Genomic DNA, 14738 nt, shown 5'->3' with positions numbered 1-14738 from the left:
ATTGCATTTATCCGACTTTCTTTGTCAGCTTGGTTGCCACTCACCTATCAACCAAGATAGGTTGTCTTTTCAGCCAAGGGCCTGGAATGTTACAATTACCATCAAAATTATTTAAAGGATTTTTATCCTGTAGATAGCTTTGAAATACGTTATTGTATTTTCATAGCCTTCCTCCTCCCCTGTATTCATCCATCTGCTATGTGTCTGCCAAGTTTTCAGTGCCCTTTTTGTTAATGATCAAAGCTATGGTACCCAGATAAACCAGGGGTGCCCAAACAGCAGTCGGTGCTCAGCTTGTTGGGATCCCGACGGTCATGCTGCCATTTTATTTAAACGTACGTACAGTTTTACCATACTCAGTGCTTGCATCTTTGCATCCTTCAATACATGCCCTACGCAGCCATGCCCAGTCAGTGGTAGGAGGAGATTCTCCGTTTGCTTCATGGGTTGTACCTTACTGCATTCAAGAGCACTGCAAAGGCATGACCCTTTTTTGTGGTTGCTTATGTGACATCGTTATTTCCTTATCTTAATCACAGTACTGTTACCACTGTTTTGCACCATCGTTCAGAGGAAAAGGCAGGGTTATTGTGAGGCAGAACAATCTCACTCCAACAGGTGCAGATAATTTAAAAAGCAGCTAGAGAAACACAGAGAAATATTCCCAAGTCAGTTACTTTTAGTCTAGACATTTATGTTTGGGGTTGTCTTCCTGCTGAAGAAGCCATCCAAAAGAACAGTGTGATTTAGCAGTACTGCAGATAGATGTATTTTTTCGCTTCTCAAAAATGACAGTCTGAAAAAGAATGTGTTTCCTGAATATTTTCTGACCTTGGGGTAGATACGATTATAGCAGTTGCAAAATCGAGCTGTTCGTGTCTTAGCTGTGCGCAGTGACTGCTAACCACACCCTTTTAAGTCTAAACCACTTATCTCAGCGTGAAAGCGTCATAGGAGGTATGAGGTGGCTTCTAGAGTTACTGGCTCTGCTCTTGTGTTCATGACAGTGATCAATTAATAAAGTTAAATGACAACAGCAGTAATATATCAGTAAAAGTGTGCGCAGACCAAAACACTGAAGGATAGAGGAGATTTGTGGGTTTTAGTGTTTCATTTTTCTTGAGTGATAATTAAGTAATTTTTTTCTATCCTTAGTCTAAGTTTGTATTGGGTTTCCTTGTTTATCTTTTCCCACTTAATTCTGCAAGGAGTTTGCTGTTCCTACTTTTTTTTGGAGACCACAAACACAAGGAGCGTGCTGAGCAATGTTTGCTCTATCTTTCTGGCATCCACCTGCCTCCCAACATCCCTGTCTCTTTCAGCTGTGTCTTCCACTCCATCTAATTCCACCGAAACAGGGCCTTTCTCAACATTATGCTTTTGCTGGAAATTAGTATTAAAAAGAACTCATCAAAGCCACTTCTGTCTGAGAATCACTATGACCCTGAATTATGCCTTTTCTTTTTGCCACCAAGTCCATGCGTTATAGGGAGAGAAAAAATAAATCAGTTGGGTTTAAGGAAGTAAAGGAGAGACAGAAATTGGAGGTAGGAGGGATTTACAGCCAAGAATCTCAGTTATTAAAAACCAAAAATAACTCTCCATAATATTTTAACCCAAAAATTTTATGCTGACAGGTCTGTCATGAGTTAAAAAACCCAGTCTTTTCAGCAGTCAATTATGTTTGATAAAAGAAAGCTATCTGGCATACTGGACTACGCAATGGGAGTCAAGAGTTCTGGACTCTGTCCCTGGCTTCTTTACAGAGGATGAGCCATCTATTTAAGTCAAGATACATGGCAAGCCTTTTCCTAAATGAGATGTGGAAATGATCAGTTAGGGATACTCATTTCTACAGTGCTGAAATTCTGAAAATTTTGGTATCTTTCTGGCCTTGGAAGCTGTTTGGATGCACTGAAATTGGGCAGGTTACTTCTGAGTTTCTAACTGTTTGCATTTACATTATGTTAAGATGTTGGCTATTTCTGTGCTCAGCAAAGAAACATGCAGAAAATGTCTTCCCCTCCTCTTGGATTGTGTTGATCACACGATCAACCATGATGCTGGGGAGCTTTACAGAATACCAGGGTATGAGCTGGCGGGAATTACTGCTGGGGACATTGGAGCAGTGTGCCACAGGAAAAGGAGAAGCTTAACTTGTCCCAGATACATAGTGTGGCCCTTGGTGCTTTTCATGTGTAGGGGGATGTTTTTTATGTTGGTTTCTCTTAAATAGACTGACCTTGAAGAATGAAGTAATTTATCTTTTCATTATCTTTATATTCTTTCCTCTCTCTCGTTCCCAGTTCAATGTCATTAGAAGTAAAACAAATGTGGCTGTATTATGTGTTCTTCAAGAGTGTGTACTGTCACATATGCTCTCTTTCATGTGCAACATGTTATGCAAGGTTTAATGTATCAATCTTTCTTTTTCCTTTTGACCAACATTAAAACATTTACTTAGGCACGTACTTTCCTTGTTGATGTCATCACAGGTAGCCTACATGTTTACTGATGCATTGTTTTGTCGACTGTTGAACTCAATAGTATGCAATTTGGAGCATCCTTAATTATCCTACAAACCATTTTGTGATAGTGAATCCAAATATGGTGTAGACTTGGCTGACATCTCTGTGATATTATTTGGCATACCACATATTTCTGTTTCAAATATAGATTGGTTACTGCTTTTTCAAAATATGCATTTTATTAATTAAATCTATGCTTGAAACATCTTTTGTGCCCCCCCCCCCCCCCCCAGCTGTTACGTATTCTTTTTTTCCTTGTTCTGTGTGCAGATAGGATTGCGTATGGACTGTCTAATTTCATAGAAAATAGGCTAACCGTGTGGTCTTTAAGTCTTAAAACTATAGTTGAGTGTGCAGTGTCTTTCCATATAACTAGGTCTTTTGTTCCACTAGAGAAAATTACTTAATTTGTTAGAGAGGTGTTTTTTTTTTTTTTTTTTTAAGGTTTAACTGTAACAGTCTTTACCTAATAGACCTGGGATTGTGGGGAGGTGATTAATGTGAATTAAAGGATCTCTGTGACATAGGACTAAAGGACAGAATTACTTTGTTGTTGTTGTTGTTGGCAATCCCACTTGTGCAATTTCATTTCTCCCTAAACCAGATTTCCAGCATTTTGCATAAAGTTAAAGTTTAATTGGGCCATCTACTTCTTTTTGAACTCTCTGTATTCAAGGATGTTCTGTTTATGCATTTTCATTGGGAATGTGTGTCTTTGTCCCTTGAAATCCATCTATTTATTGCAGTGACACCTACTGCTGAGAGAGCTGATCCGCAACAGGATCGGTTACTGTTAAACTTGGCCAACAAGCAGTTCGTGACTCAACCAGCAGATGTTTCCGTGGCTCAGGTCAAAGGGAACTTATGGATTCGGGGTTTTTTTTTCTTTACTCCTAGCATTAAGTGCCAGGAAAGTCAACACTAGGTACAGACAGTTGACCTGACCAGTACCAGGAGGAACTGAACTAGGGCCCTGAGGATCTGCAAAGACCAAAGCATTAGTCTGTTGAGCCACTGTGCTGGCTATGGTCCAACAGTTTCAGACAACTGACTATCTGATTGCATGCCTGGATTTTAGTAATGATTTTACATACTTATTTGATGATTTGTATCCAAGCTTATGCTTCTGACAGGTGCCCTTGTGAACAAAAATCTCGCTGGGCTACCACATATGCATATTTCACAGTCAATCATACTTTATCTTTGGGACATATGTACATTTGACTTTATATTTAATTGTGCACAAAATATAAGTCTAAGCCTTTGTGGAATGAAAACAAAATCATCAACCCAGCGTTACAGTTTTGGATTGAAATTGTTTTGAACTATAATTTGAGTTCTGGGGTCTTAAGTCTTCTTGCTTGATCTCTTTGTAGCTGGTCTAGAGGGCCTGATCCTCGTGTCCTCACCCAGCTGAAATGCACTGCCCTTTATTTGGAACTTGCCTGTGTGAGGAATGCGGAAATGATAGGGGCAACATTATGTACATTTTAGAATTACATAATGAGTGAGAGTATTATAGACTTCCAGTGCGGTACAGTGTCCTCAGATGAGAATAGAAGATTTAGAGCCTATTTCATGCTGTAAAAATGACAAAAATTTAAATAATAAATATTCTTTTCAAAGTCTTCCAGGCATTTTATTATTTTATTTGTTCTGTGTGATACTAAAGTGGATCGTTAAAAGCTTAATTTTAAGGTTTCTTCAATCTGACATGGATGCCAGTTAGATTAATTAAAGTGAATGATCAGATAGGAGCTACAGGAGATTGATCAAATTGGAGAGAGTTTAATCAGTTGTATACATTCCAAATTACATGAAAATAACAAATTTACTTTTAAAAATGCTGTTTCTAAAATAACAGAAGCTTTAGTTTAATGAAGCATTCCACAAATCAGGCTCCCATTTGAATTTTGGTATCACTCTTATCTTTACTTTTGTCATCAGGAGAACACTAGGGAAAAAAAAAAAAGCAAAATGAGAATCAATGCTTATAAGCTAAAAAATAATGATCCCAGATGCAACCAGTGCCTGGAAAAAAAGAAGGACTTTTTTTTTTTTTTTTAATCTACTGAACTTTCAGTACCAATTATTTATGTTTCTCTTCTTTGGATCTGACTTCTTAAGTATATGCAAGTGAAATAGAATAAATAAGAAGGAAAACAGATTTTGCTAAGTCACATGCAAAGTAGCAATAAATCAAACAGCTTGTCTGCATTCTTCTAATCTTTCTATTCTAATCTGTGAGTGAGATTTATAAATGACCTCTCCTATCCTCTCTGCTCGTCTTCCTAGATTGTGATCACAGGCAGTTCACAGTCCTCCACTCCATGGGTGCTACCAACCAAAGACTGTTCTGGTGATTTATCTTCTACTGATCAGTTATCAGTCCAAAACGCTGTGCTAGCTAGAAAGTACCCTACAGATGTAACAGGTATTTTAGAAAGCAACTGTCTTGTCAGTCCAGAGCGAAAGCAAACAATTTTCTGCCTGCTAATGACTTTTGAAACTTCAAAAATCCCTCTGCTAACCCTTCTTTAAGACATAAAAACTGTTGTGGAATGAGTTGGCTGTGTTGTTACTAAAGGAGTACTTTGTTTTGGAATCAATAAGCAGCTTGTTTAAATATCAGCACTACAAAGCAGCTATAGTTTTGTCAAATGCCTTCCCTGCTCCCTGCTGCGTGGTCTCACGGTGGCTGGGTGCTGGAAGATGGGTGTTCGTGTGGGGCTCCAGCCCTCGCCCTGGGTGCCTGATGGGACTGCGGCAGCCGGTCAGCACAGGTTCACCCAGCACTTTGTACGTACTGTGTTTGCGTCGTGCTTCACCCCAGTTTTTAATTATTAGAAGCTACATATGCCTTGCAATGGCTACAAAACTTGTATGTGGTAAAGTGAGTGACAGTAATAACAAATTACCGAGTTGGCCTTAATAATATTTGAATAAAAACAAATAGATAGGACACATTACCTGTAGGCCAACTTTTTTTCTCCTCTTGAAAACATTCTGTTACACTCCAGAAACCATATATTTCCCTAATATAATTATATTATACCCCAAGGAGCAGGACACCTACTTAACCAACTAAAAAAAAAAAAAAAAAAAGAAAGAAAACGCCAATGAACTCAATGCAATTAGTAACTCTATTTTACATAAGTAAAATGAGAATAAAATCCAGCCTAATGTTTATTTCATTCTATCAGATTGGATAATACTGTCCTGGTGGCATTAAATACAGCTGATCTCCCCTCCCCTTCTGTGCACACATGTTTTTGTTAAAATTTAACTATTTGCATCTATGTCTCTTAGTATTGCCTACAAATCAGTCAAAGAAGAGTAGGTCATCTATCCTGCCCTACTGTTTATATATTAATCATCTGGCAAATAAACCGCTCAGTATCCTACCCACCTCAGTAATATTTGTGATGTAATTTGTTTGGATGCCCAAATGTCACCAGCGTTGATTGTAAGAGATGAAAAAAATGCACTTGCTCAGCACACCAAGCTCTGGGCTAAAATGTAAGCATGAAATCTCTGGTTTATTTTTGTAATAATGTTTACAGCTGTTTAATGACCCTGAAAGGGTTCAGTAGTCTGGTGTTCTGTATTTCTTAACAGGAGTGTATTATGCTTGCAACAGCCTTAGTTAAACTGTTTCAGCTACAACAATAAGAACAATATTTAATAAAAATTCAATATATATACTGAAGTTTCTCAGCAATACCTGTTTTCAAGTTGCTAAGAAATGAAGCAGTCTGAATTTCACTATTTAGGATTTGTCAGTGGATCACAAGATAATGTAGATATATGTGAATTTTTCTAGCTGGAAAGATAAATACCAGGTCTATATTCTGAAAGCATAAGTAACAGTGTGTGTAACTAACTGCTCAGAGGATCAGGGCCAGAGCGAGCTTGTCATTTAAACACGTGAGCTTGTAAAGCATTACTTTGCTTACTGAACTGTAAATCTTTTAACTAACCTAATCTAAGCTATAATAGTAGCACAACAGTGTTTTTAGAATTACTGTTTTCTCTACAGCAGTGAAGAGGGAAATGCTTTAGAGTGTGTGTGTCCAGTAGGAATGAACAGGTGTAAATAAAAGCTGAATTTGTTCCATCTGTTTACAAAGATAACAGGTGTGTGTATGCACATATGTGTATGTATACAGATGTGTGTCTGCATATGTTTACATGTGTGTGAGGGCATATATTTATATTTAAACTTTTTAATTCTATTTGCCATATTTTTTTCCTCTGTTTCCAGCAAAAGGAAGCCGAGCTTCTCATATTACATTAATGTAGTTGTGATGACAGGCATTTCTGGTGTCATAATTGGTTTTAAATTCCAGTAATCCATTTCAAATAGTTAAATAAAGTCCGTATGTTCAATTGGAATGGCTAAAGTCAGAACTTTCGTTATTGATATCACAGGAAACAGTCTTGAGGGCAAAAATGTGAGCAAAATCAAAATAACTATTAGTATCATCAAAGGGACTTGAATGTCTCACTGTACCTTCATGTGGGAGATGAGAGAGTATGTTTATAATATATGTATCCAGTCATGAATTTCAAAAGTTGAGGACCCTCCTCACAGAAACAGGAGACAGCACACCCCGCGCAGGGAAATGGCTGTCCTGGGTGTGATGTCCTCTGATGGTTTGCTTGCTTCTCACCGAGGCACCGCTCCTGCCCTGCCCCGTGCAGTATACGCCGAGCTGGTTTGCAGCCCATGCATACGCAGCAGGGCGAGGACTGGGCTTGCTGGCCACAGTGGCTCGCCGGGGCTGGAGCTGGTTTGTTTAGGTCAGGAAGGGCAGCCCGTGAACCACTCCTGATACCGACATGCTCTGTACGGTGCCAAGTCTTGGGGAATGCTGTCTTTACAAAACATTTAGGATAATTGAAGGTCAAACATTTACTACAGCAATTTCAACAAACATATTTTGAATTTCTTAGCAATCTCAAATGTGATTTGCAGTTGGTTTTGTAAACGTATGTTAACTACAGAGAACATTGTGCTTCTGTTCCCAGTATGAGAAAAGGCAAAGCGTTCTGTGTTTTCCTTGTAAGAGATCAGAATCACGAACATAATGTAATAGACTACATATTTAAAAATTGAAAGCTAGACATTTTCCCTCCCATGAAGCATCACAACAGCACGTATAAATTGACATTTCCAGACTTCTTGTTTTTGAATACCTGGTGTTTTGGTTTGGGGAGGAAAGAAGGGCAGGTTGTAATGAAGAAAGATGTGAAAAATGCTATTTTATTGTCAAGGCACTGGTTATCTGTTGAAAGGTAAATTTCAAGGAAGTCCATTCAGGTGGGTTTTTTTAGTGTTTTTTGCTTTTGGTTGTTGGGGCAGAATGGATACAGTAAAATTGTACTTCAGGCCAGTCTGAGGAGGGTGGTTGTGTCTATAGGGAAATTTGTGGGGAGCCAGAACTGCATGGCTGTGGGCATGGCTGTGATGCAGAAGCACCCCTGCACCTGTGGGGTGTTGTGGGGAGCAGCCAGACCCTGAGAGAGGGCCCTAACTGATGGGAAGAGGCCGTGCAATGGCCTCAACGGCACCAGGGTGGGGACTTTGAACTGCAAGGCCTGAAGCAAGAGGGTCACTGGGGAATGAAAGCCCCCTTAGCCCACCTGGTGTAACCCTGTCTGGCCATAGATCTAGACAGGGATGATGGATAAAGAGGGAGAGAATGAAATTGCTAATTTTCTTAGAGAAATTAGGCAAATTAGATTGGGTTATCTAATTCATAGTGGAATGATGAATGAGGAGGAGTTTTATTTCAGTCTTGCATGTGGATACAAGATGAGATTTTCATAGGTTTTTCTGTGAATAGGCTGAAGAATACAAAAAGCCTGGTTTACCTGAGAGCTGAACGGTAGCAAGGTCCCTGTGTTCCCAAGCGTAGTAACTGGGAATTGGAGGGGAAATTTCACAGGGCAATACGTTGAATACCATGGTTATATTTTGCAATGAAACCAGGGAGGAGTGAGGAGACAATTCAGAGGCAGGAACAGGACTACAAGAAGCTGGGGCAGGTGAGGGTGGGAATACAGTTTTAAGTGAAGAGCTGTAGCATCTTGAGATTGCAGTAGCTGGATCCTAGAAGCTGAACAGCTGATCAGAGTATGTGGCATTCAGAGGTGGTTATTTCTCACTAAGCAGAGGCTTTGTTGACCTTTCTGCATATTTCATCAAAAATGTATAAAACTTCCAATGCCAAAAGATCAATGTGTGTAGGTCAGGCTCCCCAGACTTGATCCAAAATTATTAGTTTTTAAATGAAAAATTACAGGTTTGTTCTTCCTCTTGAGTTTGGTGTTTGTTTGGTTTTTTGGTTTTTGTTTTTTTTTTTTGACTCATCTTATCTATGTTCTACATTATGTGATTCTGTATGTTTGCGGGAGTCAGAAAATAGCCAAAAAAGAAATATAGAAAAAATTACCATGTTCCAACTACAACTGCTGTTGTTACTTTGTTAAAGTTATCTGTGAAAAAGAGCCACGGAAAAACTTAAAATCTCAGCCACAACTCCCTTTCCTCTCCCCAATCCAAATAACCATACATTTGAACTGATGCTTAGGGTTAAACATCAGAATTAATAAACTCCACTGGGATCCGTCAGCATTTCCAAACTTCGATAGAGCATAAAATGCTAAAATTAACTACCCAAACCTTCCTGAGCATGTAAAGGCACCAGTTCCCATTAAGGTCAACTGAATAAATGAAATTTAGACTGCATTTTTCAAGCTGTTATAGAATAATGACAATTCACAAATACTTTTCTAAACCCTCTTGAATGTATGTTTGTGTCTGTACATGCAATGCATTTCTTGGATTTTTATGTTCTTGTTTGCCAGCATGCCTTGTTTGAGTATGGTAGGGAGAAATAACACCCATGGTATGTGGAATCCAGACAGAAAGTAGATTCTGGTTTTAGGGTTTTTCTTGTGTTGTTTTTATCAGGGAGGATCATGCATTTGGCGGTAGTGGGGTTTTTTTGAGAAGTGAATAGGCATATATTCAAAATCTGTCAACTTCAGGCAGTGGCAGGCCTAAGCACTGTAACTCTCAGATGTTTAGACAATCATTTTGAACATGAAATTTGGTTTGTTTCAAAAGTTAAGCAAGATTTCAAAAATTTTTTTTTAAAAAAGTCTTTGTATGTACCCACATTTTGAATGCTTGTGGTCTGCTGCACAGAAAACTTGCATGGAAACCAAGGATTTTGTTTTTTTACTACATGGCCTTGGGTGAGCACCTGGCTTGACCATGTTCCCCTGCCTTTGGAAATCAGACACTACAAACTAAGCTTAAGTGCAGTCTTACAGCTTATAGGTATAAGCCTTTTCCTTGTATATACTCGATCTCATTTAATAATTTCATAAATAATAACATTGACAGCACGTAAGTAACGGGTCCCCAAGATGAAACCTGAATCTGAGCACTGTTAAACTTTGAAAAAGATCTGCTTTACATCTGAGAAAAAATTTTTAGCTTGTCTTCATCTTTAATACACATGAATGTACACTTTCCCCTTTACTTCTAACTAGGTCTGTATTGTATCACAATCTCAGTCATCCTGTTGAGGACTAAATAGGTCTCCTCTTGGAGACCACCCATGTTTTTTGGTGGTGTTTTTTTTTTTTTTTTTTTTGTAGGCCCTGATCCTGCAAATACTTAAACATGTGTGGACTTTCACTTTCAGGAGGCATCTTTTGAAGTCTACTAGACTACTCCCATGAGCACAATTAAGTGCATTTTAAGTGTGTGCCAGATTTGGGCCTCAAATTGTCTAGCAAGTAGCCACTGTGAAGCCTTGAGAGGAATGGTGTCCACCTGGAGTGTGCCTGTAGCCTTTGTAAGAAGGCATAGTGAGTAAATGCTTTTGGCTAAAGCCAAACAGAAAGTTGGCCAAATTAATTCTTCAATAACATATAGAATTCAGTAATTTTATTAGTGAATAAAGTGTCAAATCACTCCACTAAACACCACAGATCTTAATTATGTTCTAACATAACCTTATAGCATCATATAGTTCAAGACTTATTAATTTAAAAGTTTATATTTTAAATCTAATTTTATAGATCCATTATATCTGTATAGGGTAGAGAAGTGGCAAGGATAGAAGATTATTGTGGACAATTATGCAGACCAGAACAGAGCACTTATGTTTAACAAACAGCTTTGAATTCTAATTTTATGCAATATCCATAGTGTAGGTACAATTTGTAGTGATTACTGTGTATTAGGAAAGTTATTAAGATTCTTAAACTTGTTGAGGCTTTCCACAACACCTTCCCCAGATTTTAATTGGTTTTATCTAGTTCCATAAGAGAGCTCTTTAAAACAAATCAAAGTGCCTTAAATCACATGTCTTACCCATCGAAGGACAGAGATATTCCTTCTATAGTCTGGCAAGTTTTCCTAAGAACTGAAATCTGAAGGTTCTCAATGATGAATTATAAGACTTGGCAGAAGATAATTTATGTGCCTTTTGATGGGCTTAGTTTCAAAATGACAAAATAACAATGTTTTGTAACAGAAGGGTTAAATCTTAATCTCAGAGGTTTACAAAGCTTCTAGTTGCAGTCTCCTTAAAATTTAATATACCTCGTTAATGCTTACTTGCAAACACTGAAGGATTTTTATGATTATAATCATGTGTTACAGCACCTAGTACTGTTTCTAAGCAGCATACTAATCAGCTTAATGAGATATTACTGCACTTTTTGTTGACTAAAGCAAAATCCCTTTTATTGTTCTAAAGCTTGTCCTTTATTTTTTCCCAAAACATTATCTTGTTTTATTGTACACTAGTAAATATCATACCATCGGTTTTTTGTCAAATCATAAAACTATCTTTCTCATTGCAGAATGTGTAATATATTGAATATAGTTAATGAAACTGAAAGTTACAAATGGATTTCTATTTTGGGGTTTTTTTTTTAGCTTTTCTAATGGAAATGGGAGAGATGCATAACATTTCTTTTTCTATAGATTTAGAAATGTAAACAGGTGCAATTTCACAAGAAGAAAGACAAGGGAGGTGGTAAAAGCCTTTGCCTCTTCTGTAATAATTAGATTTTGAAATTGTAGCATATTTTAAAATAATAATTGATGGTTATTGGTAAACATGCAGAATGATGAAAGCACATGTATGATCAAAATTGTGTAGCACAGTTGGCATTTAATACACTTTTTATTGTTTTTACACTAATTCCTTTGCATTATTATGAGTAGGTAAAACATAAAATGCAAATTGTACATCAGTGATTCAATGCTGGTTATTCTTTCACAGTCTGAATCTAAAATATCTTCTGATTTTCAGAGATGGAGGAAGCTAGCTTGTGCCTTGGTGTTTCTTCAGCTGTGCCAGAAGCTGACGCCCACCTCAACAGCACCATACTCAATGGGCAGTATTCAATGAGCCAGAAGCTGCACCAGATCACTTCCCAGCTCAGCCATGCCTTCCCAGAGCTCCAGAGCAGGCAGAATCCGGAGGAGAAGGCGTCAGTGCCACTAGAAGACAAAAGCCACATGTCCATAGCAAACCAGCCCATCAGCAGTCAGATGGCACTGTTGGCGAACCAGCTGAATAGAGAGGTTGATACCAGTTTGAATGGGCGTGTGGATCTGCAGCAGTTCTTAAACGGACAGAACCTAGGGATTATGTCTCAGATGAGCGATATAGAAGATGACGCCAGGAAAAACCGAAAGTACCCATGTCCTCTCTGTGGGAAACGCTTTCGATTTAACAGCATCCTGTCGCTACACATGCGAACTCATACTGGAGAGAAACCATTTAAGTGTCCATATTGTGACCACAGAGCAGCTCAGAAAGGCAACCTGAAGATACACCTGCGTACTCATAAGCTTGGAAACCTTGGCAAAGGTCGTGGAAGGGTCCGAGAAGAAAACAGACTTCTGCATGAGCTGGAGGAGAGAGCAATTCTTCGGGACAAACAGATGAAGAGCAGTCTCTTGCAGCCGCGACCCGATGTGAAAGCACAGCAGCACACCCAGCCAATGCCTCTTGCAAACTGTAACTTGTCTGTGCCAGCTAATCACAGCACACCTGATATTTCAAACCCTGTTCCCTCTCCAAAGCCAGTCAGTGTCCAGGAAGAAGTTGTCGCTCAGACAGCTGGGTTCAGATGCACGTTTTGCAAAGGCAAGTTTAAGAAGCGAGAAGAGCTGGACAGGCACATAAGGATCCTGCACAAGCCTTACAAGTGCACCCTGTGTGACTTCGCTGCCTCACAGGAGGAGGAGCTGATTAGCCACGTGGAGAAGGCTCATATAACTGCAGAGTCAGCACAGGGCCAGGGCTCCAATGGGAACGGGGAGCAATCCACCAATGAATTTCGTTGTGAGGTGTGTGGCCAAGTGTTTAGCCAAGCCTGGTTCCTAAAAGGCCACATGAGAAAGCATAAGGATTCCTTTGAACACTGCTGTCAGATCTGTGGGAGGCGATTCAAAGAGCCTTGGTTTCTTAAAAATCACATGAAAGTTCACCTGAATAAGTTATCTGTAAAGAACAAATCTCCTAATGATCCTGAAGTACCCGTCTCCATCAGCAGCATGTCCCAGGAAGCTCATGCAAACTTATATTCAAGATACCTGTCATGTTTGCAGAGTGGGTTTCTTCCTCCTGACAAAGCAGGTCTAGGTGAACAAAATCAAATCTATAACAAAGGAGATATGCCCATGAAAGAGAAAGAAGTCTTGGGGAAGCTCCTTTCACCCATTTCTGGCATTGGCCACAGTATTGCTGAAGGGGATAAACATTCTTTATTGGGCTGTCTCAATCTGGTGCCTCCTCTGAAATCCAGCTGTATAGAAAGGTTACAAGCTGCCGCCAAAGCGGCAGAGATGGATCCAGTAAACAGCTATCAGGCCTGGCAGCTTATGGCAAGGGGAATGGCCATGGAACATGGCTTTTTGTCTAAAGAGCAGCAGATACAGCGCAGCCATGAAGACACTTTGGCAAATGCTGGAGTTATGTTTGATAAGGAGAAGCGGGAGTATGTGTTAGTAGGAGCAGATGGCTCTAAGCAGAAAATGCCTGCTGATTTGGTTCACAGCACTAAAATGGGCAATCAGAGAGACTTGCCAAACAAACTAGACCCTTTAGAAGGCAGTAGAGATTTTTTGTCACATGGTATGAACCAGGGACTCGATTACAACTTACAAAGTCATGGAAACGTAAAAGAAAAGCCAACTGAATGCCCGGACTGCGGAAGGGTTTTTAGAACGTACCACCAAGTGGTCGTTCACTCCAGGGTCCACAAAAGAGACAGGAAAGGAGAAGATGAAATAATTCAAGGTAGTCTCGATGAGCGACGTGGGTCTGGAAGTGATCAAGAGTCTCAGTCTGTCAGCAGGTCGACAACACCAGGGTCCTCTAACATTACTGAAGAAAGCGGAGTAGGTGGGGGTCTCTCGCAGACGGGGAGCGCCCAGGAGGACAGCCCGCATCCTTCTTCACCCTCCTCTTCAGGTACGATAACTTCTCCTTCCCTCTCTGCACTGAAAGCTTTGTAACTATATTTGAAACCACTGCAGAGAAGCAGTTGAAATATTCTCTTGTTAGGTGGTTTCCTAGCGGTCCGGAGGGACATGGTGTTGTATGCCAGGACATCTGTGTTTGGGTTCCTGCAGTGTCTTTGAGGTTAATTCTGGGCTCACCCTTTTCTTCCCTCCAAGGGCAGGTTTCCCAGCCTTTCAGCTGTCACCTCCGCCACCCTACCAGCAGCAGCGGGCAGGGTCTGTACGATCACCAATGGCAATGTCACTTCTAGGGGCTAGCCCTCCAGGTTTTGGAATGTGGGTTTCCCCCCCCCCCCTCTTATTCATGGTGTCTTTCTTGCAGATCTTTCCATGTCCTCCATGTAAAAGGGTGAGGAAAGATTCCTTCTTTGAACTAGAGTTCAAAGAAATAGGATTAATAAACAACGTGTTGGCTAAACTCTCCGATTGCCCTTGTTCCCACAACCATATTAATTACTGAGCTAAGACATGTACTCGTACCTGGCCACTGGACTGATAAAAAGAGATTAAAAAAATACAAATTACTAACTTTTTGACAATCTTTTAACTTATGTGCACATTTAACATGTATGAAGCCTTCTGCTTAATTCACATCTGTTTGAAAGTACAAGAAAAATAGAAATTGGACTGAAACATTTTAATTG

At 39.6% G+C, this 14738-nt stretch overlaps 1 protein-coding gene across 5 annotated transcripts in view; it reads left to right on the top strand.

Annotated features, from left to right (window-relative positions):
* Positions 1-14738, top strand: part of ZNF536 (zinc finger protein 536) — a 353142-nt gene that overhangs the window by 150635 nt on the left and 187769 nt on the right. For all 5 annotated transcript variants that reach the window (XM_056361145.1, XM_056361142.1, XM_056361144.1 and 2 more), the window contains one exon: positions 11873-14044. In XM_056361145.1, coding sequence (XP_056217120.1) covers positions 11875-14044 — 2170 coding nt within the window. In that variant the 5' untranslated portion in view covers positions 11873-11874. The remainder of the gene's footprint in view (positions 1-11872; positions 14045-14738) is intronic.

This window comes from Falco biarmicus, chromosome 15 (genome assembly GCF_023638135.1).
Source record: "Falco biarmicus isolate bFalBia1 chromosome 15, bFalBia1.pri, whole genome shotgun sequence".
In the NCBI taxonomy this organism is placed as follows: Eukaryota; Metazoa; Chordata; class Aves; order Falconiformes; family Falconidae; genus Falco; species Falco biarmicus.
The sequence above is the reverse complement of the archived record's forward strand: the minus strand, read 5'-3'. Positions and strand labels throughout refer to the sequence as shown.